Genomic DNA, 27,986 nt, shown 5'->3' on the forward strand with positions numbered 1-27,986 from the left:
TTTGGAGCTGTGAAGTAAATAAGTTACAGCACACATTAACAATCTAAAATACAAATGTTATCTGGAAGTAAATAAATAATTTGTATATTAAATAAAGATTATGTAAAAATAAGCACAAAAATAGCTTTAATGTTTAAAAAAATATTCAACTTTAGACTTAGAATTTCTTAGAAATCAGTCAACGAATACATGTGACAGAGATGAACAATACATAAATTTTTTCTGGAAAATGACATTATATGCAGGCATTTAACAGGCTGCTAAATGTAGGTCAGGACCCCCGTCGACTCCGGAGTTGACTGTTGATCTCATTGAGAACTACATCTGTCCTCGGTTCTTCATCAGCTGTAATTATTCTGTCTTCAAGTGGATTTCCTGCAATGTACCACAATATTATTTCTAATATGTTGGCAAATGAATAATAGCTATTAATCCTGTCCACAATTATTGGCAACTATGGTAAAGATAGACAGAAGGCAATATTTTATCAGAATCCTATTCATTCATATTCAGCATGTAAGGATCATGTTGAAATCACTTTGCTGCCACCTGAAGCTCAGAGCTTTTCTTAAATTAAGTGTATTTTTGCCAGTATGCATAACATTGAACCCACTGGACATGTCTGGTACGTTTCGCCGAAGCTCATTAGGTGAAACCAAGACATGCTCAGGTTCTATCCGTAGGACAAAGATTCAAAACAATAAACAAATTGTTGCCAATAGCATTGGTAAACATGATTTTATGTGCAATTTGAGATTTTTCCTGACAGAATGACCTCCGATTAATAATTATTTGATTATGTGTGAGATTATTCAGCAATAATATTTATTTTCAGGTATTTTACATCCTTAGTAGGGATGCTGATGCATATGGCGTGCTGGGTCAGTCAAAACTTATTACAGAAGGCATAACATTGTCAAAGTAGAAATTCTTTCTTACCAATGCCGCTCATCTGCCCTGATGGCGTACTGGGCAGAAAAGTGGATCTGGATGGCCGACTGCTTTGTGAGGATTTTGCGGTTTTCTGTGTTGCAGTGCGACTCCACTCTAAAAGAATTAGGAGAGAAAAAAAGGTAAGAAAATGAAAGGTTTTATTTATTTATTTATCTTTAAAAAAATGCATTGAAAACTAGCTTCTGAGTCTTGGATACACTGTTTTTTATCTAGACTCACCTGAGTTTTCTGGGAGTCTCATACTGCCGCAGCATAGGTAGGTCCTCCACTGCCTTCTCACGGTTTCTTTTGCCGCACAGTGGAACACAAAAATGAAGAATCCTGCAAAATATAAGAAAAATTTTTTTGGGAATCAGCAAAGTTTAACTTTCTCTTTAGGATACAGGAAAGATGTAGGGTTCAACGACTCACCTTGCAGAGAATTAAAGATGGCAAAGAGGTACATAAATGCCAGATTAACAGGACCCCATGCAAAAAAGGCAAATCCCCATGTGAGCCCTAGGAGGAGGGTGATGCCGATAACGCTGCGGGCGTCCTGCGCCGTGCTGCGGTGCTTGTTGTTATGAGGATTCTGTTTTTTTATCCGGTGCAACTGGACTAAGACCACACCAAACATGATGATGTTGAAGATGAAAATCACACCGAAATAGGCCACAACTGCCACGTAGAAGGCAATGTCGTTTTTTATCCAGCAGCTGCAAGACAACAAGGAGGAAGAGTGCATAAGCTATTTATTATTAGTGATTTCATATGTAAGTTTAATCAGGGATAAAAAGGGTATAAACCTTAATGTATTAGAGAAGTATTGCAAAGAGGACAGGTCACAATTTTTCCTTGATAATGTAGCTTTGGGCCTTATTTGTGTATCATCAACTGAGACTTGAAATCTGATGTAAGTTTGGACTCCTGAGATTAAATTAGACTAATTTTAAAACTTGTTAAAGACCAGAGTATTTCTATTCATTATCCCCTGACACATAACAGCTAAACTTAAAAACATCATGGTTTATTTTCCAGTGATTTTAGTTATGAGTAAAGCCACTTTTAGCTTACTGAACTTACAAGTCATCACTTGTGCCATCTGGAAACTTTCCATAGGACATGAGGCCGTAGATGTTTTTATCAATCGCGATCACAATGATGACCACTATCATTGGGACTCCCCAGCCCACCAGCGAGAACTTCAGCATGTAGTGGGATATGTTGTCATTGAAGACTTTCACAAGTGCGTAGTACATGTGGACGCCCTCGAGCCCCATCCAGGTGAAGGAAACCAGTAGGAAGTAGTGAAGGAACCAGGCCGTGGAAATGCAGAGGCCCACGGCTTTGGGATAAAGTGCCAGCCAGGCGTCCACCAGGAAGACCAGGTTGAGCAGCAGAAGAGCCGTGCAAAGCTGGATCAGAATTTTGGATGGGATGTCTTTACGCAGCTTTCTGTTGGCATGAAATGATTTAGACATCAATCACTGATACTTCAGTTAAAAGTCGTTTTGCTAGCTAAAATTATTTTACCTTCCCACGTTTTCTTCAAATCAAACCACTGACAGTGAAATTTACTGAGATTTTGCACTCACAAATAAAAATCTGAAAACTTACGCATCGGCATTTAGCGTCTTTCAACCCTAAACTAAAATCCCTGTGACATACATTTACAAGCCCTTTTACTGGGTTAAACAAAGAAAACAATGCATCAACTCACCCAAATGCCAAGTAAGTGAGGAGAGTTACGGACAGGAAGATGGCAGAAAGTCCACAACCTATATATGTGATGAAGGTGAGGATGGTGGCCTGAACACGACTGACAACAGTCTCTCTGGAGATGTCCTTAAAGAAATCAAATAGAAGACATTAGAATGACATTCATGTTTGCTGTTGTTATTAGACACACAGAGGTGTGAAATCTTGCAACAAGTAATTGTGCTTACCAGTAAAATAGCAAAGCTGGTTAAATGGTTGCAGGCACAAACTGTCTCATTGTCGTTGGTTTCTTTGACAAAGCAGCCATCTGAGTTCCAGCCACCTAAACCTTCTGCAGGAACAACAACAGTTTCAGAAATGCAGCCTCATCTCAGTTTTTAGGCATGTATGTTTGTATTTTTTTTTAACTTACTGTTAAATTCAAAGTCCCAGAAAACACACACTGCCACAAAATTAGCCTGAAGTTTGGAAAAAGAAGAAAGGTTTCAGTTTCCAAATAAGTATTGTTTAGCCTAAGTCTGGAAAAAAGAAGTACTTAGCAGTTTTTTATTCTAATAGGCACCTGATCTCCTTTATTGAGTATTTCCTGTTAGAATTAGACTTACTGGAACAGGTTCTGTGTTTCTCAGGCGGATTACAACACTTTCCTTTAATCCTTTGATTGACAGATTGGCCACGCTTGCTCCCAAGATCCCACTGTTTAGTTTGCGTTGTTCTAATGAGACATCCTGTGTTTTCATGTAGAAAACACACAAATTGTTAGTTTGTGAGAAAACTTCAATTGTACATTTTTCTATTATTTGCCATCAATTTATTTCTTATTTTATTTGATATCAATGACACGGGTTGACTGAATAGACCTTAAAGACTGAGCTCTTCTGGTAGAAATTGAACTGAAGCCTGGAGACCAGCTTTTGTTCCTCAGCGGTTAGATTTTGAGTGAGGGAGGGAGGAAGAGTAATCGAGCCCTGAGGGATGGAGGAGTCCTTTACTGCGCTCCTTTTCAACCTTGGATTCCCCCGAACCTGCAGCACAAAGGGGAAAATAGATCTTTCTCAATAATTTATTTTTCACAATACAATAGCACTATAATTTTACCAACAGAACCTAAAAAGTGCAAATGTGTAAAAAGCTTGGCAAAAGTGTGCTAGACCTGAGTTATTATTTATGTTTTTTCTCACATTTTTAAGCGCTGGGAAAAAAAATATGCCTCTACTTGAGTGACCACCGTCTCACCTGTACATTGTTTGGATCTAAGATGGAAAAAATTGCCTCCTGAAAGTTGGCGCCATCTGCTGGTTTCACAGAGACAGCCAACGAAGGGTACAGCAGGCTCTCAGCAGTGTCTCCAATCACCAACTTTAACCCCACCGTGTCAACAATCCCAATGATCCTGATGGAACGAAGGAACTGGTTAGTGTCATGCATAATGACTAATCTATTTAACTATTAACAATATTTAATTACAAAAAATTGTAAAAAAAAAAAAAGAAGTTATGATTATATGTTTAGCATACAATTAAAACCTATAATGTACACTACCAGTAAGTCAGCCTAAATATTCCTGTTTTAGGTCAGTAAAGATTATTATCCTGTGTGTGGTGAATATCCACTTCTGACTTTGAAGAAATTAATAAAAATTCTCAAAAAATATTGTATTTTATTCTGACATTTAGCAAATAATAATAATGATAATTTAGCAAAAAACAATAATATAGCAGTATGTCGAATTTCAACATTAAAACAAAGTGGAGTTTATTTGCATGATCAAAACTTAGAATTAGACATTTTTCTAAATGTGAAAGTGTTGGAAATAGTTGAATAACCTGTCAGAGGAGCGCGACAGCGTGTCAGGTGAAGCATCCAACAGATTGCTGACAATGTTGACGGAGACGTCTCCCAGTTCTCTGCTGACAGTCGGGCCTGACAGAAGGTTTTCTAGCTGTGACACCAGCTGATCTATCTGCTCTGCGGTCAATTTTGACACGTCTTGAGCCAGTGCAAGAAGGTCTTTGGCTTGGCTTTCAGCTGCAGTGAACAAAATAAAAAAGATCACTGTTATCTTCCCAGAAACCAAAGGAGCAAACACAGAAAGAACAGTTCTGCTGAAATGCACAGAAGAACTATGTTAATTAGTTATTATCATATTTCCTGAGCAGTCTAGATGTTGCATAAACCAAATACTTCTAATCATTTTATACATTAGACCGTCACCAACAGTGCAATACAGTGGTGGCACCCTAATACAGTGGAATGTTTTTCATTTTTTATTAGCAAGATCATTTGACATTTATCAGAAATTAAAATTTATTTTGAAAAGGACCAACAGCACAAAACAACGACAACTGTGAAGTTGTTCATGTGGAAGTTTACATATTTAGACTGGTTAAGTCAAAGCCCAAATGCAAATTAACATAAAAGTCAATACAACAACATAAGCTGGAAAAAAAATATGTGGCAACAAACCTGTTCCATTTCCTGTTGAACTCACTGAGGTGGTCACAGAAACAAATCCACTTGTTGTGCTTCTAGTTGTGTTTGATGAAGGTTTTCCTCCAGCAGCAGTTGTGGACACTGATGGGGCCCGTGTTGTGTTCTGTTGTGTTTTTGGGGTTGTTGTTGGAGTCAATGTGTTGTTGTTTGGTTGTGCTGTTGGTTTCACTGTTGTCACATTTGTAATAACTGTCACATTTGGGCCAATTGTAGAGTTTGTAGAAATTGTGGCATTTTGGCTAGCTGTTGTATTTGGGCTAGCTGTTGTATTTAGATCAGTCACATTTGGACTAACTGTTGTATTTAGGCTAAGTGTCACATTTGGGCTAGCTGTTGTATTTAGGCTAAGTGTCACATTTGGACTAGCTGTTGTATTTAGGCTAAGTGTCACATTTGGGCTAGCTGTTGTATTTAGGCTAAGTGTCATTTGGACTAGCTGTTGTATTTAGGCTAAGTGTCACATTTGGACTAGCTGTTGTATTTAGGCTAAGTGTCACATTTGGACTTGCTGTTGTATTTAGGCTAAGTGTCACATTTGGACTTGCTGTTGTATTTAGGCTAAGTGTCACATTTGGGCTAGCTGTTGTATTTAGGCTAAGTGTCACATTTGGACTTGCTGTTGTATTTAGGCTAAGTGTCACATTTGGACTAGCTGTTGTATTTAGGCTAAGTGTCACATTTGGACTTGCTGTTGTATTTAGGCTAAGTGTCACATTTGGACTTGCTGTTGTATTTAGGCTAAGTGTCACATTTGGACTTGCTGTTGTATTTAGGCTAGTCACGTTGGGACTAATTGTCACATTTGGGCTAGCTGTGGTAGGTACAACACATTGTTCTTTCAAATGTACAACAACATTTTCTCCAGTTTGGCTGCAATGAAAAAGAAGTAAAACACTGTATTATTTGAAAGCATTTCAGTTTCAATGGTACATGTTTCAGAAACAACCATGTAAAGATGGTTGCATGATTGCAACTATCTTTGCAACCAAATTACCAACTAATACTGAGTTGGTAATTTGGTAAAACTTTACTTTTAGTCTAAAGTAAGATCATACGAACCATGTGAGGAGGTTAGATCCCTCTATTTCCACACAAAAGTCATCTGGGCTTATTTCATTGTCAGTATAATTGAACTGGAAGTTGAGTGAGTTGGCAGTAATTTCTGCGCTTCCACAAATTGCTGCAAGACAAAGTAAAAGCTACATTAAATACACAGCGTTCTTGTTATTTTTAGCCTGAATCAAATTTTAGTGAATAGATTGAGATACTTGCCTGCTCGTCTCACTTGGCCGTCATACTGGATCTTTTCTTCAAGTAGAAACAAATTTAAGACAGCTTCTGCCACTGAACAAATTGAGACCTCCTGTGCAAAACCTAGTATCACTCTGCAACTCAGCCTTCAATAAAAAGAAAATAATAAACATATAAGCATGCAGGTGACTCTAACACAATTAGTATATCAATGAATTTGCTGGAGCCCTCTTTTACACAGATTACGGCAATAAATTAGAATATGTGTTCAGATGAGGCTCATTTTTGACATGTCAGCTGGAAAAACAAAACAAACTTTAACTTCTATAATACCCGCACTTTTGTATTGAAAATGTTTTTATTGGTGTGATGTAATATTTCAATCCTAAATATATTTTTTTCAAAAATAAAGGCTTGAAAACATCAGTCTGCATGTAATTACCAGGTAATCTATATTTTATTTTGTGTAGGGTTCTTCAGCTCATCTGCTTTGCTGAGTGACCAAAATTTAGAGGTTAAGTTGGGTGATTTGCAGGCCAATCAAAGCATTTATACAGGTGTCATCAAATCAACTACATTTTGCAGTGTGGGCAGGTAATAAAATCCTATAAAATGAAGCTACATCAATAAAGGTCTTACTTCATTCCAGTCACTTCACAGTCCACACTGGAACTCTGAAATTGTATAATTGTGATATTAATAAACATGCAAAAAATTTAAATTACACACGTGATCTCTTAATTTTGCATTGTTGGATAATTTTAAATATTTATTACTTTGTGATACTTGTTTGTTATATTTTTGTTTCTTAAAATTATACCTGATAAATTTAGCACATTCTAACACTTTAATGACATTTATGAAATTTAGTCAGGAGATATTCAGAACTTGACATTTTGGCAGTATTATTGAGCTTTAGCTTCTACTTACCCTGTACTCAGATGCAACTGTGGTCAATAATTGACATGTAACACTGCAACAAAACATTAAACATTTCAGATGTCAGTTAGCATGACTATGTTTTTCTGTTTTTGAGTTTTATTGTTCGAAACAAACAGATAATTTTATCTTTGCGAAATGAAAATTTCCAGAAAAAGTATTGTTACAACCCAAAAAGCAAAACATACTTTGTAGTGACAGAGCAGTCAGGTGGGTGTGTCAGGTTTGACATCTGTAAATGTAAGTAAATATTATGATTTTATACAACAAGAGAGTGTAACAAGAGTAAATAATAAACAAGGTGTAAAAACGGAGGTTACCAGGGATGAAAGAGATGAAGAGTTCATTGTTGGATCTCGAACTGAAATGGAAAACGTGTAGTACGCATCTGAAAACAAAAACACAAATTACATTGGAAATTTTGTATTGATTTTGATAACAATTAGAGGCAATAATTTGACTGATGAAATGCTAACCAGATCTGTTGCAGTAGGAAGAGCAGCTACAACTGTTCTCTAAAAAGGGAAGAAGAAAAAAATACATAAAAATCTAAATACTATATGCATTTTAAATATAGATTAAATAAATACCTCACCTGTCACACAGTTTGTTAAGTTTATTGGTGGAATGACATATGCAGGCCCAGACTCCACACTGATAAAAGACAAACATTATATTTTGTTACATTTGTTCATTGATACCAACTCTTTGCATATTTTAGAAATAAAAATATTTCTCAACTGCATAACACAGAAAGAGCATTTTGGCTTTTTAATAACATTTATTTTATTCAATGAGTGGTCAAAGATTTAAACATTGAAAATAAATATTTTAGGTTCAGGACATCTGAAAAGTTTGTTGATCTGTTCATCTCAAATGCAGGAAAACATCAGTATGAAACAAAGGTTAAAGTAATCTGTACATATAAAAGTAAAAGTCTTTGCGCACTGAAACATATTTTGTTTTTCTTTCCACATCAGTATAGAAAAGTATGAGCTGGTTACTGCTATCAATATCAAGCACACACATTTGTGCTTGATATTCCAGAAAAATCAAAATGTTCTGTTTTTTAAAGAGATTTTCTGAATTATCAAGCCCAGTGAAATCTTTGAAGTATGCGTGTCGCTTTTGATGAATTTCCATTTAATTATGCAAGAGTATTGTGATCAGTTGTGTGGAATTGTTCTATGTCAGGACTGCACACACTGCTGTTGCAAACATGCTTAGCAAATACCAAACCCTTACCATGATGCACCCAGCGGACCAGAATAAATGCAGCTGTTTGGCTTCTCGAAGTTACCATCGCATGCGTTTTGAAGCCGATCTGTTCAGAAAGATCAAGACTTTGTTACAAATGAAAAGCTTCTGAGGTTGGTAAAAAGTCCAATTTATTACTCACTCGGTTCATCTATCCTCTTTCCCACCACATGGATGTCAGAGGAACTTTTGCTGGCTGCACAGAGTGTTTGGAGGATACAGCAGGATGGTATTTTGTGACTCAGCCCTAACATGATGGTGCACTTCGTATGACTGAAACATATCATTAGTTTTATCAAAAACAGGAATGGAAATATCCATGTGTCAGATATGAGAGCTGTTATTTCACTTACTTTATTTCAGTTTTTATAGAGCAGGACACTTCCATTGCCTGTGAAAAGACAAACCAGACTATGTTATTCAATACTTCTACTCACCATAAAACCTATTGTTGCATGTAATTATTAACTTACTTGGAAAATCAAAGACGTGTCATTGCTAAAAAAGAAAAATATAATAATAATAATATCAACATTGTGACAAAAGAGATGTAAGAAGAACTCAAAAAGTGCTGCCTAATTCAGCTGACAGTTATTTTGGATAATCTGTTTGAATTACAGCCATTTATTTTTACAATTCACAAATCAAACACATACTGTCCTATGAATGTTAGAATGTTCAGAACAGAATAAATTATTTTACCTATTTGCTTGAGTTCATTTTTCATACCTGCTTTGCGTCAAACTGTTGCTTTTCTGTGGGACGGCACGCTTCCTCCGTGCTGGAAGCAAAGTCTGAGGATTCACTCCTTGAGTTGATGACTGCGATGACTCAGTCACATATGGCAATAAAGTTGACAGACTGCTGATCAAAGATGGCACAATGGTACTTGGTGTAGTAGTTGCTGGACTGTTGCTTTGTAACGCTGTAGTTGTTGGAGTTGCTGGACTGTTGGTTCTTAGTCCAGTAGTTGTTGGAGTTGCTGGACTGTTGCTTTGTGATGCTGTAGTTGCAACTGTGGTTGTAGTGTTGGTTCTTAGTGCTGTAGTTGTTGGAGTTGCTGGACTGTTGCTTTGTGTTGCAGTAGTTGATGCAGCTGTAGTTGTCATGTTGCTTAGTGTTGCAGTAGTTGATGCAGCTGTAGTTGTCATGTTGCTTGGTGTTGCAGTAGTTGATGCAGCTGTAGTTGTCATGTTGCTTTGTGTTGCAGTAGTTGATGCAGCTGTAGTTGTCATGTTGCTTTGTGTTGCAGTAGTTGATGCAGCTGTAGTTGTCATGTTGCTTTGTGTTGCAGTAGTTGATGCAGCTGTAGTTGTCATGTTGCTTGGTGTTGCAGTAGTTGATGCAGCTGTAGTTGTCATGTTGCTTGGTGTTGCAGTAGTTGATGCAGCTGTAGTTGTCATGTTGCTTTGTGTTGCAGTAGTTGATGCAGCTGTAGTTGTCATGTTGCTTGTGTTGCAGTAGTTGATGCAGCTGTAGTTGTCATGTTGCTTTGTGTTGCAGTAGTTGATGCAGCTGTAGTTGTCATGTTGCTTTGTGTTGCAGTAGTTGATGCAGCTGTAGTTGTCATGTTGCTTAGTGTTGCAGTAGTTGATGCAGCTGTAGTTGTCATGTTGCTTTGTGTTGCAGTAGTTGATGCAGCTGTAGTTGTCAGGTTGCTTTGTGTTGCAGTAGTTGATGCAGCTGTAGTTGTCATGTTGCTTTGTGTTGCAGTTGCAGTAGTTGATGCAGCTGTAGTTGTCATGTTGCTTAGTGTCGCAGTAGTTGATGCAGCTGTAGTTGTCATGTTGCTTTGTGTTTCAGTAGTTGATGCAGCGGTAGTTGTCATGTTGCTTAGTGTTGCAGTTGCAGTAGTTGATGCAGCTGTAGTTGTCATGTTGCTTTGTGTTGCAGTAGTTGATGCAGCTGTAGTTGTCATGTTGCTTTGTGTTGCAGTAGTTGATGCAGCAGTAGTTGTCATGTTGCTTTGTGTTGCAGTTGCAGTAGTTGATGCAGCTGTAGTTGTCAGGTTGCTTTGTGTTGCAGTAGTTGATGCAGCTGTAGTTGTCATGTTGCTTTGTGTTGCAGTAGTTGATGCAGCTGTAGTTGTCATGTTGCTTTGTGTTGCAGTAGTTGATGCAGCTGTAGTTGTCATGTTGCTTTGTGTTGCAGTAGTTGATGCAGCTGTAGTTGTCATGTTGCCATCAAATGCTGTAGTTCCTGCAGCTGTAACTGTTGTGTTGCTGATTGATGCCTTTGATGTCGCTGTTGTTTTGTTGTCATTCAGTGTTGTAGTTGCTGCAGCTGTGGTTGTTGTGTTGTCATGTAACATTGTTATTGAAGCTGATGTTGTGACGTTTTCAGTTACTGGTGTTGCTGTTGCAGCTGGAGTTGTGATATTACTATTTATCATTGCTTCCATTGCTGTTGTGTCGTTACCATTTAGCATTGTTGCAGCCTTAGTTGTTATGTTGCCCTGTAACACTGTTGGTACATCTGTAGCTGCACTAAGGTTTTGCGGTAAAGTATAAAATGCTGTTGTTGATTTATTAGTCTGTGTTGTTGCCACTTGTTCTGTCACATTCACAGTTTGCTGAGATGTGGGTGCTGTAGTTGTTGCTCCTGCGTATGGAAACAAGCAGCGCCCCAGCTCATTTCGGAAAACCTGGCCAAGCTGAAAGAAAATAACCACGTTCACATTTATTTACAGGATTCAGACATCAAAATTCTGGAAATATCAATTTAATGTTGGCCTCCAGCTAATTTCCTTACGTACCCAGGCAATGATGTCGGATTCATTCTTACTCAGTCCAGTGACATCCACGTCGACATCAAGGAAATAAAACACTATTATAAAAAAGTTTAACAACATTTAGAAGAATAATGTCAAAATCAATTTCTTAATGGCTGATTAGTTTATTCCAAAGGAAATGTTCTTTCACAAAGCCATTTTGGGTAAAATATTTTTCTATGTTTGTACTGTAAGTGAGACATATCTGTCATTTGTTTACCTGGGGTCGGTGTGATGGTTGCAGAAGTTGGAATGATGGATGAAGCAGCAGAAGATTGACTATCAGAAACTTCAGTTGATTGGAAAAAATTGAAAATCTTTTAAATGCATATTTAAATACAAGACTATAAATATTAATGCTGTTGCAAAGATCAACTGCTGAGTTATCTTTTAAGTAATCTGAGTAATTTGATTCACAATATAATTTATTGTGTTACCCTACGTGTTTGTATTGCAGTGACATCATTTGACCACTTATCCACCTTTGTTTTTCTGTTATGCATCTACAAGTATTACAGCTTGGTCATATTTTGGTTGAAGAGTTTAATTTACCTGCTGTACTTGTAGAAGTGTGAAAAGTAGAGGAAGCAGCATGGGAGTTTGAAACAACTGAAGAATAAAAATTTCATTTTTGTTTTCAGTTTGTGATTTTTGTATTAAGTTGTCTTAACATGACAGTTTAATTTGATGTTTGATATGTTACCTCTTTATTTTCTCCATCATTCTATCTGTAGCTATGAATCAATAGAGGTATCAAGAAATATTGTGTAAATTTAAAGTTTGTGTTGTAAAAATGATGGTAATTCCAATTGTCCTTGCTTTGTCTTGAGTACCGTTGTTTTCAGTTCTGTCTTATTTCTGATTTTAGGTTTCACAAGCCTTAGCATATTATTTACCTGAGGTTTGTGCAGCTGTTGTTGATGTGGCAATGCTGGAGGGAGCAGTGGAGGTTAGTTGACCAAACGCTTGACCTGATGAGAGAAATAAAACAGGTACAGTAAGAAGTTGTATCTCTTGAGTTAGTCTGGTTGGGTTTTTCAATGAGACGTTCAGGGACCAGTCATTCACAACTTGTCTGTTTGCCCAAAATGGAGCCAAGTGAAAGGTTACATCATATCTATCACTATGAAATATTATAGAATAGCTTCAGTCTTAGTCACAGTAACAGGAACAAACTTTCTGATCAAGAAAAGTCACGCAACTACTGCTTCAAAAATTGCAAGATAACAAGCTGCAGCTCAGAGGTGTTGAGAGATTCTTTGAGTCAGACAGGAATCAATGTTGATAAACGGGTTACAGAATGAAAAGGAAAGGAATTTAACACGCGGGTATGATGAACTACATGGAATGCAGACATGGTCGTTTATTAGTGGAGATTGATTCGACACTCTGCCGCTTTGTTCATGTCTTTAGTCATACTGCAGGTGATGTCAGACCTCACCTGAGAGGAGGACAATAAGTAGATGTATCTTCAGCCACATTGCATATGTAACACAGGAACCAGGTTTCTTCACTCTGTGAAATCATTTACAGTTAGTAAGTATGCAAAGGAAAGTTTTTATTAAAGCTAAACATTTCTTCATGACAAGAAACATCAAGCAACTTGGATAAAATCTCAGACAAGCTTATCTTTAATTTTCATCAGTCTGTCTGCTCTTTATCACAGAAGCAATATCGCATGAGACATGTGAGAAAAATGTCACTGAAAAGTCTTATGTAACAAAACAAAAACTCTTATTCAACCCATATCAGTCAGAAGTGCAAACATAAATATTGGTATCAAAAGATTGATATCACTACAGTCATCTCTTGGTACTTGTTATATGTTTGCTGCATGTTGCACTGAGATCTTTTTTGTAGTGAAGAAACGCTGCCTTTTTTTTGTTTGCAATTCTATCAAAGAGACATCTCTTTCATTATTTTGTTATTGTGAAATAGAAATTCTTTTGGTCATACTTACTAACCTAAAACAGGACTGGTTTAGTCTCATTTAGTATCAGATAGTGCGGGAAAATGGCTGTGCATCTTTTATAAAAATGTTGCCAACATTTGGTTTCAAATGTTTGAACCAAAAATCTACTGATTTGTTAATTTTCCTTTTATAGTCCAAGGAAAAACTGTCTCTGTGTTTAAGGTGATGAAAATAACAGTAGGAGTGGAATAGCATAATTAATCTATGATGTTTATATTGAAAGAGAACTCTATGACTTTGTTGTTCAATTCCTTAATATTTCCTAGTGGGTCACTTTAGAAAAATTGGAGTTTCTGCAATAACTAACTTTGCCTTTTAGCTAAATTAAATCATATTAGAAGTCAGTTAAAATGAATCATTTGTATTTTATCAAGTGAAAAGTTTCATACACTCTTTGAAGACCATTTACTAAATGTTTCATGGAGGTATCTAGAAAAAATTTAGAAACTACAATTTTGTTAAAAATACATTTGTGTTTGTAACAAAATTTTTTACATTTTAATGTGAGCTGAGAAGCATAAACCAATTCAGAATTTCAAAGTTTAAATTGTCTAATTTTTCTGATTTTGAAACACGTCATATCTTTTTTAAAAATCTTTCAATGCTGGTTCGGTTAAAACCATTTAATATATGCGATTTTTAAAATGTTACTGATAAAACTTCCTTTAAGATGTTGGCTTTTGAGTATCGGCCGATGTCTTGGATTAGTATTGGGGACAAAAAATACAAAAATAAAAACACCCTGACATGGATATCAGTAATAAAAAGCAAACAGAGTTTATTGTATGTTATATTGTCTAGAAGTTTCCATTAATATTGTGTTCTGTTGCTCAAATTAGAACATCATAACAAACACAGGTCTGTTGCTCATCATAGCAGGCTATGAGGCGGTATTGTTATTGTTCAGTGAACCAACTAAAGATGACTTGAAATCTGATGCCTCCATTTGCTGTGTAAGTTTTATTGCAAGCAATTCGATCTGGCTGAGATCTGGAAGGAGAAATCACTTGTGAACCTTTACGAACTAAGCTAATAAACAGAGGATGAAGGCATTATATTGCAGTTAAAATTCTAATGATTGCTTTTCAGAAGATACAATTATCTTAACAATGTTAAACCCAATAAAGTCATCTGTTGACATTTTCTTAAGATAGGAGAACTAGATTTTTATTGCTCAGAATCCTTAAAGAGCTTTGGTTTTCTGTCTGGATAACGAACATTTTGATAAAATCCAACATTTGAGATAAAATACAAATGTCTAGACTTTGAACGACTTTTCCAGTCTTATGTGGATTGCTTCAATAATCAGAATGACAGCTGAGATCAGACAGCTATCAAGTCTATTTGTTGGTTTACATTCATCACAGTTGGTGTTGACCAGCCTAACCTTCCAGACCCCTCAGGTATTCTGGTTCTGGTCTCCTCTGCATTCCAAGAACCAGAACCAAAAGAGGAGAAGCAGCGTTCAGCTTCTATGTATCACAAATGTGAAACAAACTTCCATAAAACTGTAAAACAGCTGAAACACTGACTTCCTTTAAATCTTGGATAAAAACCAAGCTGTTTAGAGTTGTATTTTAAACATAATCAATTACAAATTTAATGATGGCAATGGACGTAATGTAATGTTTTGATTGTTGATTCTATGTTGCACGACTTTGTTTTTGTGTTTGTTATGATGTAAAGCACTTTGAAATGCCTTGTTGCTGAAATGTGCCATACAAATAAAATTTGATTGATTGATTGACAGTAACCTCATTTGAAATATATACATATATGTGAAAGTATTTGTTTTGAATGCCATGTATCCGTATATAAAACACAAAAATATGTATTTAAAAACGACTTATATCGTTATAAGTGCATGATTTACACTTATTTATTCAGTTCACAATCATTTTACTTTAGATGAGCTGGTTCTAATCAAACAGAGTACAACACCACCACCAGAACTTTTACCTCACAGAAGAGCCCAATTTGTGCTGGCAGAAAAATCTGGCCAAATGAACTGATGGAGCTCCCATAATGTCTTCATTTCCATGGAGCATAACTTCCCACAGCAGAATCCAAGGAAAGCTAAACCACAAAGCTAACCGCGAACATTTTCCTGGCTGAAACAAACCTGAGCTACTGGCAGGTTTTCTCATGGAGAGTCCAGACACGCCTTCAAAACGTCAGTCCCAGTAAGCGGACGTCAGCTGTATTCGTTTTAGCTCAAGCGTGTGTCACTCAACAATGAAGAAAGTATTAAAAGGAACTTCTTGTTTGTTCACCAGATCATAGATCTCCCTAAACCAACAGGTTTCCTGAAGGGTTGTTGGAAGGCAAGAGGCGTGCATTTCTATTTTTGTTTGGCATTTAAGGTGTGCCTCAGGGTGTGTCCTCAGCTTCTCAGTGTTCTCTTTGATAGACATAAAACAAAAGGTGTTTCCAAGGCACACTGTGGACTTCAAAGTGCCCTGGCATTGAAACATTTAGTGCTGCCAGAAAATGTCAGGCACCGCTGTGTCTGTCGTGGTCTGAATGAGGTGACTGTCACTGTTGCAGAATTATCACTTACGTGTCATTAATTCATATTTGTGGCGTGTAGAACTGCATTCAAACTAACACATTATTAAGCAAAGCAGCAGACTGAGGCGTAGGCGGTTGGGATGAGGACATAAGGTGCGTTACAAAAGAAGCTGAAGTTGGACATTGCTACTAGTTCCAAAGTTAACTACAAAAGAATTATATCAGCTAAGCAGTTTTATTGTGATTAAACAGTGCATATACATTGTTATACAGAAGCAATGCTTTCTCTTCTTTGACAAATACAATAAATTACGTATAATGGAAATTGTAGTATATTGTGTCCTTTTGTTTGTGTTTGTGTGTTTAATAGACATGTTCAGTAAAAGGAAAACATAAATAGGAGTTTTATTGTAAGGTAAGCTATACATGTTGAGCAAATATAAAATTTAATATTTTTTAGAATTTTACTGTTTTCCAGGTCAGGTCCAGGTTTCTAAATTTACATTCAGGTTGAATTGCTAATGGCTAACCTTGACATACAGATGTGAATCATGATTGGAAAAATTAATTCCTGATACAAGTTGCTGAAGTAATCAGAGATAAAGTGCAGAGGTATTATATGATTATTAATCTATTTCATTAGCTACTTTAAAAGTCTATCTTTGCAACTGATAGATAATTGGTTTAAAAAATGAAGCATTATTCACTTCCCCAGGATAACTCTAATGATTTCCATGTTTTGTAATATATTGCGAAATGTAAGATAAGCCATGCTCTTGCAGTGCAGCAGAGCCGTCTTGTTTTCCCTGCATCACCGCTTCCCTCCACCAGAGGCCCCTAATGAGCTCACCTGTTTATTCTCTCATTCTCCTGCTGACTGGGATTCAGTCTTTGCCAGATTGGGTTTTGGCATTCAACCAAGTGTTCCAGACTTGTTTTGTAATGCCTGTTTCTCAGGACTCTGGTTTTATTTTCCATTTAATCCATGCTTTTATTTGCAGGGCGACCTGTCAACATGCAGTAATACCTTTAAGCTCCGGTTTTGAATCCATCTGAAAAACCCCATCTGTCTGTCTGTTATAGTGAGTATTTTGGATCTTTTCACAGTTTTTTGAACAACCCACCTTTATAGGTATAACTGTGACTAAAATCCATAAAAATATGCTTTGGATAAGAGCGTTTATTGGTCAGGTAATACTGGCGGTGGTGAAGATATGCCTTTCTTTATTTGCTGCCTGTAGCAAAAGGGTTTTTGTCTTTTAGACAGCAGGCTCTTTCAGGTACTCCAGCATCCTCCCACATTCCACAAACACGAATGTTGGATTATTTGGTTGCTCTAAAACTGCATTTAGTCATGAATATGTGTGGTTGTATGTGTCTGTTCTGACACATGGAGCACAATGAGGTTGAAAAAGAATTCACCAAAAGAGTTTCCAGTAAAGCCATCGACAAAGATGACATTGCTTTAAGCACAAAGCTGAGTTACAAGTAATGTTGAAACACTAATGTCTATTTGGGAATAACTATTAAAAAAAATAAGAGTAAACTGATATAACAATCAGCCATAAAGTAGCCTGACACATACAGTATTTAAAAGTGTAGGTTTATTTGTAAAGATAAAGATATGTTGCTTTGTACAGGTTTCACTGAAGTGGCTTGTCTAATTTGAAATGTGGTCTCGATTTAATAAAGTCAATCAAATATTTACGGTACTATGATGAGATTCTTTTTTTGTAGAGCAAAACTGCCCTGCCTTGGCACATGCAGGCAACCATCTTCTTTATACATTACATGAAAAAATAAAAGAAAATTGCCTCATGCCAAATTATTCTCTGAAATAAAACATAACAACAACAAAAAAGAAATAGAAATGGTTAAGACTTTTTCCAAATCACTCTTTTTGAAGACACATATACCATTTGGAAAATTGCAGCCACAGATGCAGACAAATTCCCTGGCACCCTGGGTAAAGATTTGTAAAGACTCTTGAAATAACACAGCGGATTTCTCCACTGAATAACCAATTAATTTTTAATTGAATTAAAAGCAGAGTTTTTCTGAAAGTTTCAGTCTGAGTTATTTTCTGCAATAAAAGATGTATTTTAATGTCTTTGTACACACCTTTGCGAAGGACACAAGGTCGGCAATAAATTTGCTGCAACAGCTGATCTTGGCTCTTTGAATTTGAGACATCATAAACGATATTAATGCTCAGCATTAAACACTGTGCAAACAAAAAGTCGGAATGGTAGACCAGCATTTATGGTACTTAGTAAGTCTTTTTAACAAATGAACTAAGCATACAAACTCCAGTAAATGATGTTGAAGAGCAGATAAGCCATGGGGAAGATGACTCTAGAGTACGAGTCAATCATGTAACTGTTGCTCCTGATGAAGCTCAGGTTGTATTTCAGTGTGTTCCTGCGACGGAGCCTGGTTCCCTCTGTGGGTGCAGAAACGGTGGAGTTTCGAGACTGAGTGTTTCTGTCTGTATTCGGGGTGATGGAGACCTCTGGGAAAGAAGCCAGGTCAATGTCGTTATCGTGGAAACACCCATCAAAGGCCATGGCTTGGGTGGTATCGAAGTCACTGGGGATCTACAGTGAGAAGAAACCAGAGCGAACGACATGAAGATTAAAATAATTACCAAAAGTTTTAAGAAGACTTGATGGGAGAAGTGGAAATTGACCTTAGCGTTCTTCAGCTTCTTCATCTCCTCCACTGTGGTGAAATAGTTGACAGCAGCGTACTCGATGACGGACAAAAAGACGAACAGGAAGCTTGCCCACAAGTAGATGTCCACGGCTTTGACGTAAGACACTTGTGGCATAGAGGCAGAGACACCAGTGATGATGGTGGACATGGTCAAAACAGTGGTGATTCCTGCACACACATACACACGTCCACACACACGCACGCGTGCAGACAGAAATAACATGAGTATAAAAAGAAAATATGTATGGATTATATGTACAACTTCATATATGCATGTACAGCTGAAGTCCAATAGATTGTATTGTGAAACTACCAATGTCTTAAGTAATTAATTAATACCGAATCATTACTTAGGCAGTTTCATCCATATTGGTACAGCTCTGTGGGTATTTTGCTGTTTTGGAAACTGAATAAATTGTGGTGCATTGAAATCTAAGGAAACAGTTTCTGGCACCAAAAAGGATGTTAAAGTTACTTAAATCTCCTTCCAGAACCCTTCTTATTCTCAGTTTGAATTTCATCAAGTTATCTTTAACATCTTCAACATCTAAACTGCCAAATGCATTGAGTTGCTGCCTTGTGATTGTCTGTTTGTCCTAAAGACCAATCCGGTCGGTGTGATTTACAATAAACAAAGGCTTCATTTATTTTTCTTACCTAGAAACCCCCCTTCTGTGTCTTTTGCATCTTGCTTTAAGAGGCAAAAGGAGACGCCCTGAATTTTGCAAAGTTTTGTTTTTATTTATTGATTATACTTTCTCAACATTCAATAGTTGGTTACCATCTTTAAACCATAATTATTAAAGCAGAGATAAAATATGCAAGAAAATCCTAAGAATAATCAGATGGGGCTAGTCGATATACAACTCAACATTCTGTTTCCATCTTCATCTTTACATTAAATCACAAGAAAAGTGGTTTTCTTTGTGAATAGTTACTTCAATTGATCTTTACAAAATGTGTTTTTCCATAAATTATGGTTGTACGTTTTCTCATTACCCAATGAGACACGAGCAGGTACGGCTCTCCTATCTATCCAGAAAGACACCCATGACAGCATCACCATCAGCATGGTCGGAAAGTAGGTCTGAAGCATGAAGAAGAAAATGTGCCTCCTTAGGATGAAGTTTATGTAGAGTCGATTGTACCAACCTGAAACAGTGCAAAAATGCAGAGCAAAGCAACCATCAGGAGAAAAAAGGAAAAATGTGCCACCATAATGCTGAAAAAGAAAACTTCCTTAGAAAACTCCACAGAACAGAACCTGAATTCAGGTATTTGGTGAAACTCCATATAAATCACCTGAACAGATGAAAATCAATATTGTTTAGATATTTACATTAATAATTTTCAACAATGATCCATTAAATGAGTATTTTATTATCTCAGTGTTACAACAACTCCATACCCATTAACATAGAACAATATTGATTGAAAAATAATCTTTTGAGTGCTGTTTAGTATCAGTTTTCCCACAGAGAGCTATGAAAATCAATATTTTTTCTTTTACCCGAGGGCTACAATGAGGCTTGCTGTATCCATTCGTTATTCTATTTTCAGCTATACAGTTTTAACTCAATGTAATATTTGTTTTTGTGAATCTTCCAAGAACGTTGAAACCTAAACATGTGCTTTAAGGAACCGCTACTGAGAGCTTGAAACAAACCGCCTCATTGGAAGTTGATTTTATGAGAAAAGAAAACAATTAAGTTGTTTCTTTTATATGTATATACAAAGCCACCATGTAACATTATGAGAATTATTATCTTAGCAAGGTGCATCACAGAAAAAAACCAAAAAACATTACAGGAGCTCTCTGGTTGTCTCTAAAGTGGACACAGCGCAGAGAGCCCCAGCCTCACATACCAGTGCTGCTGTAGAAGGCAAGCCCAAAGGAAGGCTGGAAGTCTTCAATAAAAAACTGAGAGAGCACTATCTCATCAGTCCTTAATGAATCGTTCCCGTTCTTCCAGTAGAGCATTAGGTCGTTCTCATTGTAAGCATCTTAAAGAGAGGAGAGAAGGAAGAGTGGGAGGAGAATTTGACGTTTTGCCTCTCTCAGAAGAAACATGGGTGTTTTTCTCAGAGGAAAGGAGAGATTGTTTTAAGCTGGATGTCTGCCTTTCCTCTAAGATCAAGCTCCATGATGTGAATGTATGACAATAACAAAGAGAGAAAGCACTGAAAATACAGAAAACCCACAGAACATTTGAATAAGACGGTCAAAAAATGTCTAAAGACAATCATCTTTGGAGTATTGAAAAAGTATTCATTTCCCTCCAAGTTGTTCACATTTCATTAAGTTACACCCAAAACCTCAATGCATGACATGGGAATTTTCAGCAATAGCGAGTGAATCTTAGTGAAGTAGAAGGAAAATGATCACTGCAGTTTATCCAGATGAACACACATATTTTAGGAGGTTTTTCAGATGAAGAACTAAAGACTTAATCAAAGCTTTGAAGACTGCTATATGACCTAGCCTAGCGTTTAACTTCTCAGTGGTCTTTTATGGTCTACATGATATTTCTTGTTCACTAGTATTTTCTAATAGTCCTCAGATTACTTCAGAGAACAACTGGTTTGAGAGGTGACAGCGTAAAGGAAGGAGATGCACTTTACCCTGAAGTTTAATACCATGTGCTTATTGTTCCACTTCTCAATTATGCACTACTTTTTGTTGGTCTGTCAAACATCAGTAAACTACTGTGAAGGTTGGGGTTGCAATGTGACAAAATGTGATAAGCGTGTGGGTGCAAGTCACAGCAGCACAGAAGAAACAAAACAAACTAACAGAGTCTTATTTACGGCAAAAACTAAAAGTTAGTTAGAGTTTACTTTCCGATTCTGTTTCACTGTTATATGAACTGAAATAGCGACGCATTCTCTGGTCCACATCTTCCAGTGCAAAACTACATAAATGCTTTATTAAAGGCAATAGAATATTTTTATTGCTGAAATAGCTAATAATAGTGGAATTGTGTTTGACTGTGATCAGCATTAGATGTCCAAGATGTTCCCTCGACTTCTGGTTGATACTCACAGCTCTCCAGCTCCAGAGAGCAGTTCTGTGTGTCCAGAGGAAAACTACTGAAGTCCATCGAGCACAGAGCGGTCACAGTGATCCTAAAACACAACTTAAAGTTACATAAACACCCACATCATTCAAATCACTCAGTTTGATCAGCTTTGTTAACCCAAAGCAAAAAGAAAACATTGCATCTGGTTGTATCTGCAGCAACTTTCAATGACAGTTTGTGGCTTCAGTGAGAGGATGCCACATTTTGACATCTGCAGATGAAATTGATATTTTCAATTCGGTGAAAGCATATTTTCTACCATCTTATGTTACTCTTACTCTCTGCACACTGCTTCCAGCTTGTCTCATGTTTTGTCCCAAAAAATTTTTTTAATCAAAGTTGTCGCAAAAATATTGGACAACCTGCCTAATTGATTGATCCCCAAGTCCTAGGGGAAAATATTAAGTAGACTGGTGAGAAGCGGAATACAGCAGGAGTAAAATAAAGTTTATTATAATTACAGAAGAATGACAAATGCAACTTGTGTGCCTGAGTAGCTTTTAATGAGAATAAATATCAATGTTTTGTTTGTAATCTTGCCAGTGGATGCAAATTATTTGGTCCCAACATATTTCTGCACTTTAGCAGTTTTGGTTCTTTTTTTGATGTTCTGTACATACGTTGACTACTTATAATTTAAACTCACTTTCTATTATCTAGTCATGTCTGCTGTTAGTTATATGACGGCAGTGAATATCATGTGAGATGGGGACCATTCAGTTGTTTTGGAGCAATCAGGTGCCATAGCCCACCTGTGAATCAGAATCTTTACCTAAGCCAGTATGTATGCAAAAGGGGGATCTGTTACTGCAGTTTATGATATAAAGTTTCCATCTAATAGTGAGGAAAGGGCTCAATGACTACAAGTCTTTTTACCTCACACTGTAGAGAATATTTCCATCTGGAAAAACCCTCAGCATGATGTTCTCCATAGTTGTATCATGGATAAATGAACGTTTTGAATGGACAAAGAACACATCTGGAACCCAAATTTTCTTGACGAGACGTGCGTCGAAGGTTCGACTTTTGTTACTGCTGGAGGGGAAAGCCAGCCGATCATCCTGCCAGTAATGCCTCAAGTAGAGGGTCATGGTGAAGTCCTGAAGAAGAACGAAGAAAAGCGAAAGAGAAAAAATAAACAAACAGCAATTGGGCTGAACAGTTTATGTAAATTAGATGGATGACAGAGGTGCATACCATGTTTACTTCAGATATGCTGTCAATGCTTTCCACCTGGACGTCGATTCCAACTGGAAGAGCAGAACCTGGAAAGATGAGAGAAAGATTTAAGATAAAATATTGTCCAAATTTTCTGCCTTTTCATCCCACAAAGGTATGCATGTCAATGATACACATGAATGTTTTATATCAGACTCAGTTCTAGTAATAGTGAATAAAGTTTCTATTTGGGTCAGGTGACTAAAATGAATCCCTAAATGATTAAACCAATTTACTACAAAAGTCTCCCACTAAAAAATAATATTTACTAATGTCACATAACCACCTTTCCATATACTGGATTATAAATTTTGCAAGGATGAAAAAATTGAGAGATCCTCATAAATACTAAAACTGAATATGTATAATTTAGGAGGTTATTATACCTTCTGTAGCCTCAACAAATAACGTTTATTTGTATTATACATATTACCAATGCAACAGTACAAAGAGTTTTATAAGATGAATCTACAACACAATAAACAATAATGACAACATTAAACAGCAAACAAGTAACAAATTTTTGTCATTACATATGAAGACTAGAATTAACCAACATACCAGTTATTATTAACCAAAAGTAACTCTGATTTTTAGTTTTTATTTAAAAGAATTCAGTGTTTCAGCATTGTTGCAATTTTCTGGGAGTTTTTTTTTCCAGATTAGGAGAGGCTAAGAACTGAATGCTGTTTTTAATTTGACATTTGAACAAGAAGAGCACATAACACCAGTTTTAAAGTCCCTCCACTGGCTCCCTGTAGCTCAAAGAATAGATTTTAAAATACTGTTGTTAGTTTATAAATCACTGAACGGTTTAGCACCACAATATATCAAAGATCTGCTGTTGTTGTATCAACCTTCCAGACCTCTCAGGTCTTCTGGTTCTGGTCTGCTCTGCATCCCCAGAACCAGAACCAAGAGAGGAGAAGCAGCTTTCAGCATCTATGCACCAAAACTTTGGAACAAACTTCCAGAAAACTGTAAAACAGCGGAAACCCTGACTTCTTTTAAATCGCAACTAAAAACACACCTGTTTAGAGTTTCATTTGAAATGTAATATGTAACAATGTATTGTCTATTATATGTTGCATGAGTTTGTATTCTTGTGTTTATGATGTAAAGCACTTTGAAATGCCTTGCTGAAATGTGCTATACAGATAAAATTTGATTTGATTTGATTTGAAGAAGCCCTGGGTGATCTCGAAGGTTGATGAAACAACCGATATTTCATGCATTTTGTTGCTAAGCCATTCTGTGATTTATAAACTAACAGAAATATTCAAGGATTTCAGAATAAGGGTAATTGGGGTGAAAACAAAACCTCTGAACAGTTGTGTTTTGTCAGATTTGTCTCAATCCTATTCATAAATAGGATTGTCTGCATTCATCAACGAGCAGATTTGTCCTCAACATGTTTTAGCAGGACCTTAACTGCTGTAAAGGCCCAGAATCTGAAGGATGATGCATGAGTGCAGAATGTATGACCTATTTTCCAGTAGAAAATTTGTTCTCTGAAACTTGCTTAATCTGACGAATGTGCTACAAGATCCTCTCAAATTTTTTTTTGAAGAGTTATAGAGTTAACAACTTGCATGGATTATTTTTTTTTTGTTGTTTGTTTAGTTTATGTTCTGTAGCTGTCTATTTCAGTTGGAGTTTTCCCATAATCCTGCATGCACCAAGAAAAAAAAAAATAATCACTGCTTATAACAATCCCATCAGTAAGACTTTCACTTCACATGACCTGAGAAAACCCTGAACAATATCAGGAGCAAATGCTAAATGTTCAGAGTGGCAGGAAAATAAAACAGGCCGAGATGAGCTACAGCTGGTTTAACTGCATATGTCAGAAATACAACAGAGGGATGGAAAACTACACTGCAAAATACTGCAAAAAACTTTGCATTAGAGCTGTAGTTTCTTATTATGACCATCATGCTTGTTAAGTCATCATCCAGTAGCAGAACATGGGCAACATACTGAATGATGTGCAGTTTGCACATGCACCTCTAAAAGTGCCATTACCTAATGAGGGTAAATGCTCAGGGCACAACTGCAATCTAATAGTGGAATGGATTATATTTAGACAGAGGTGGGTCCACACACTAATGTATTTTTCTTTTATCAGCATCAATGATCTGCAGCTGAAAAATAAAGTACAAACTAAATGTAAATATAAAAGTATTATGAGAGAAATTTGACAAAGTGACAGTGTTACCTGGGAGTTTTATCACTATAATGATGTCAACAAATTTCACCTGCCAATATTCTGGTCTCTATTGTGTTTCTACTGTCTCAAATGCTTGATGGAAATGCTAGTTTTGCTTTAGTTGGAGCATTAAAAATTATAAAATTGCAAGTAGTCAAGGGTCACAATAGCAAAAACAAAAATAACTTTTTGATAAAAATGATTCAAAATCATTTTCAAAAGAAACAAAAAGGCTTTCACATGTTTGTCTTATTTTTTTTAAAAAAAGGCATGCAATGTTGTTTTTTCCATTTTGTTGGTCTATTCTCATCAATAAGATTGAAATATGAGTATCCCTAGTTTAAATATTCTAATATTAAATATTTATATTATCTTGTCAAGTTTAGTGAGCGCACCCAGATCTGCTTTAGAGTAAAAGTTGCTCCGTGTTTGTGGTCCTAACTTCTACACAAGCATAAAAAAATGTAATTAAATTTTTTTTAAAGATCATTGCTGATAAAACATAAAAACTTTGAGTTGCACCCAACTTTTTTTGTCTAAAGAAGACTGTTTTATCACAAAAAGTGACTATCTGGATCAATCGCATTATGCCATTATCAGAGACCACACAAAATCATTTCAAGAGCAGAAAATGCCACCCAAGATTACACTTCAGGTATTTTAAAAATCATGGGTAAACACTATTTACACAAAGGCATATATTTGTAAAATGTGCCTTGTGCAAATACCTTGGAGCAAACTTGTTATTTTAGGAGGATCCTTTGGTGAGATTCAGAATAACAACACACTCATTGGAAATGTTTAGTTTTGTTCAAGTAACTTACTGGGTTTTTAAAGTGGGAATCATTTTTATGTAAATTGATTTAAAAAAATTAATAAAATGTAATTACATTTGAAACATATAAGCATAAGATGATAATGTTTTTTGCATAGCCTTTATTCTAAAGGCTATGCAACAGTAAATCAGAGCATTTTCATGTGAAACTAAAATAAAGTAAATAAAATGCAGTGTTATAGTCCGTGTAGAAATTGTCCATTTAAACTTGTAGTAATCCACACAATGAGGGAAGGTACATATAAATAAAAATTTATATGTACCTTGTTCATATCATGGACACACTCCATTGCAATATTCCAATATTTTTACTTTGCCCAAATACATTGTGAATGAAAAAAGTGAACTATCCTTCAAAGTGCAGAAAGGTGCAGAATTAGGAACACAGTTCAGATTATTTTCCCTGCACCGCTGTAGTCTGGTGCCCGAGACCAGACAATCCCAGGCACCAGACAATCTAGGTCAACAAGGATTTTTTGTGTTATGCGCTGCTTATTAAGCACAATAACTCACATAGTCGACTAAATTGTCTGTAAAACAAATATTTATTAAAACAGAGCAAGAAAAATACATTTAAATGTTGAGTGGACCAGTTAAAATGTGTAACTCAACAGCAGCTTTTTGTTCGTCTTTAACAGTGGAACTACGTAAGAGTAATATATAAATAAACAAAACTATATTATTTATTCTGAGCTTTCTTACCTCCAAAGCCTGGACGCATGGCAAAATCATGATCTTCAATCCTTAGTAGCTGCTCAGACTTAATTAGCAGGGACTTTGTACTGTCCAGCTTTTTCATCTTAAGATCCACCCGTCTAGAAAAAAAAATAAATCAAAAAAGATCAAATGACAGATCAGTCAGTCGATCTCTAACAAAAACACACTCTAAATAGAAGCAACATCTGTCTAGGAGAGACGGCTAATTGCTCTTTAGCCCTGATTAAAACTGAGAGCCTTGGCCCAAATAAAATCAGTTACATTCAGGGTACTGGCACTTGTAATTGGGTCAAACATAATGTGGTAACGCTCGTTTATCTGCCTCCTGAGGTGATTAGTGTCTTCCTAGAAACAATCCAAAGCTGGCTTTGATAACATGCACAACAATGTCTTCGTGCAGAAATAGATTTAAAAATACCTCCATGTCACATATTTCACTGCCAGTTCTGACCTGGATTCACCTGCATGGTATTGATGGTGTCACTGGGATCCATTATGCAAGCAAGATCTGAGATAACTACCATTCGGAAGAGGCTGGATAATGTAAGTTGTACCTAGAAAAATAAAGACGACTCTTACCCTCCATGCTTTGCTTTAGTGTTCTCCCCAACATAGACCTCTTTGTGCCGTTTCTTGTTTGCAAAAGTGCTGCTGTTGAGCTGAGTGACAGGCCACAGCCACGCCAAAACCATCAGTCTCAAAGCCAGGAGGGCCAGTCTCATGATTGAGCAGGGGCTTCAGATGTGAGAGGAACCCAAATGTCCCTCCCAGTATTTCAGTGTCTCAACCAGACACGGCTGTCCTGGTCTCCTAGTGACACGTCCATGTCCCGGGTGCACTCATTCTGTCCTGCCAGGCAAACACCAGGTCATATCTACCTTATCTTTTACTCTCATATCCCATAACATGGTGAACATCAGTGGAGATATCCAGCAGCTCAGCGCCAGTGCACGAGCATCCTCCTGGCTGAGTTTGCCTGTCACAGTGCCATCCCTCTGCTTATGTGTCCTAACGCAACATGTTGCTCCGACTCCCCCGCTGTCCCCACCCCTCTGATTTAAAACCAAATATCAATTTGTTCCTATAATGACAAAGGAATACCATTAATTCCTCCCTAATCTTCTTTTCTGTGGGTGGTGAAATCTTTCAGTAACCTACAAACTGGAGGCAGTGCAGGGTGGGGGAAGCGCATAATACAAACACCAGTTTCATCATCACCAGGCCAGATGAAAATAAAAACCCTGTAGCCTAGTTTTATACGTTGCAGGATTTTCCAACACGAAGTTGCGCTTGGCTGCAGTGAGAGGACGCAAATGATCCTATCAAGAGGAGTCAGATGTGAGCATATGTCTGCAGCGGCTTCAGTA

The 27,986-nt window shown here is 36.7% G+C and overlaps 3 protein-coding genes across 4 annotated transcripts; all 3 read right to left on the reverse strand.

Moving 5' to 3' along the window:
* Positions 1–58: 58 nt before the first annotated feature.
* On the reverse strand, positions 59–10,033 carry LOC129368552 (adhesion G-protein coupled receptor G2). Its single transcript, XM_055043586.1, has 27 exons — positions 9,322–10,033; positions 9,066–9,090; positions 8,946–8,983; positions 8,735–8,865; positions 8,581–8,659; positions 7,931–7,989; positions 7,812–7,850; positions 7,656–7,723; positions 7,524–7,567; positions 7,327–7,369; positions 7,036–7,070; positions 6,418–6,542; positions 6,205–6,325; positions 5,903–6,015; positions 5,119–5,439; positions 4,479–4,680; positions 3,889–4,045; positions 3,513–3,677; positions 3,258–3,380; positions 3,065–3,110; positions 2,880–2,983; positions 2,654–2,778; positions 2,017–2,388; positions 1,366–1,649; positions 1,174–1,275; positions 940–1,047; positions 59–375 (listed from the first exon to the last, which is right to left on the reverse strand). The coding sequence occupies exons 1-27, from the start codon at positions 9,993–9,995 to the stop codon at positions 272–274; spliced, it is 3,807 nt and encodes a 1,268-aa protein (XP_054899561.1). The 5' UTR covers positions 9,996–10,033; the 3' UTR covers positions 59–271.
* LOC129368762 (uncharacterized) lies at positions 10,034–15,519 on the reverse strand. Its single transcript, XM_055043872.1, has 7 exons — positions 15,294–15,519; positions 12,804–12,877; positions 12,259–12,333; positions 11,915–11,971; positions 11,583–11,651; positions 11,348–11,418; positions 10,034–11,245 (listed from the first exon to the last, which is right to left on the reverse strand). Exons 1-7 carry the CDS (start codon positions 15,479–15,481, stop codon positions 10,034–10,036), a joined length of 1,746 nt encoding a protein of 581 aa, XP_054899847.1. The 5' UTR covers positions 15,482–15,519.
* Positions 15,520–17,427: 1,908 nt separating this feature from the next.
* gabrr3a (gamma-aminobutyric acid type A receptor subunit rho3a) lies at positions 17,428–27,733 on the reverse strand. Of its 2 annotated transcripts, XM_055043581.1 has the most exons (9): positions 27,199–27,733; positions 26,605–26,717; positions 22,838–22,905; positions 22,517–22,740; positions 21,604–21,686; positions 20,427–20,564; positions 19,560–19,712; positions 18,535–18,728; positions 17,428–18,442 (listed from the first exon to the last, which is right to left on the reverse strand). In XM_055043581.1, exons 1-9 carry the CDS (start codon positions 27,339–27,341, stop codon positions 18,140–18,142), a joined length of 1,419 nt encoding a protein of 472 aa, XP_054899556.1. In that variant the 5' UTR covers positions 27,342–27,733; the 3' UTR covers positions 17,428–18,139. The 2 variants fall into 2 exon arrangements, with proteins under 2 accessions (XP_054899556.1, XP_054899557.1); XM_055043582.1 differs by lacking the exon at positions 20,427–20,564.
* Between the last annotated feature and the right edge of the window lie 253 nt (positions 27,734–27,986).

Source organism: Poeciliopsis prolifica, unplaced genomic scaffold, assembly GCF_027474105.1.
Source record: "Poeciliopsis prolifica strain line A6 unplaced genomic scaffold, Auburn_PproV2 SCAFFOLD019, whole genome shotgun sequence".
In the NCBI taxonomy this organism is placed as follows: Eukaryota; Metazoa; Chordata; class Actinopteri; order Cyprinodontiformes; family Poeciliidae; genus Poeciliopsis; species Poeciliopsis prolifica.

Coding starts and splice junctions, on each gene's coding strand:
- LOC129368552 (XM_055043586.1), bottom strand. CDS start 9,995: ATGACAACTACAGCTGCATCAACTACTGCAACACCAAGCAACATGACA. Junction 6,543..7,035: donor TGTGAAGTGACTGGAATGAA/GTAAGACCTTTA, acceptor TTTTTATTGAAG/GCTGAGTTGCAGAGTGATAC. Junction 1,048..1,173: donor GAGACTCCCAGAAAACTCAG/GTGAGTCTAGAT, acceptor TAATTCTTTTAG/AGTGGAGTCGCACTGCAACA.
- LOC129368762 (XM_055043872.1), bottom strand. CDS start 15,481: ATGAGAAAACCTGCCAGTAGCTCAGGTTTGTTTCAGCCAGGAAAATGT. Junction 12,334..12,803: donor ACTTATTGTCCTCCTCTCAG/GTGAGGTCTGAC, acceptor TTCTCTCATCAG/GTCAAGCGTTTGGTCAACTA. Junction 11,972..12,258: donor AACAGCTGCACAAACCTCAG/GTAAATAATATG, acceptor TTTATTCTTCAG/TTGTTTCAAACTCCCATGCT.
- gabrr3a (XM_055043581.1), bottom strand. CDS start 27,341: ATGAGACTGGCCCTCCTGGCTTTGAGACTGATGGTTTTGGCGTGGCTG. Junction 20,565..21,603: donor CTCTCTGGAGCTGGAGAGCT/GTGAGTATCAAC, acceptor CCTCTCTTTAAG/ATGCTTACAATGAGAACGAC. Junction 18,729..19,559: donor ACCTGCTCGTGTCTCATTGG/GTAATGAGAAAA, acceptor ATGTGTGTGCAG/GAATCACCACTGTTTTGACC.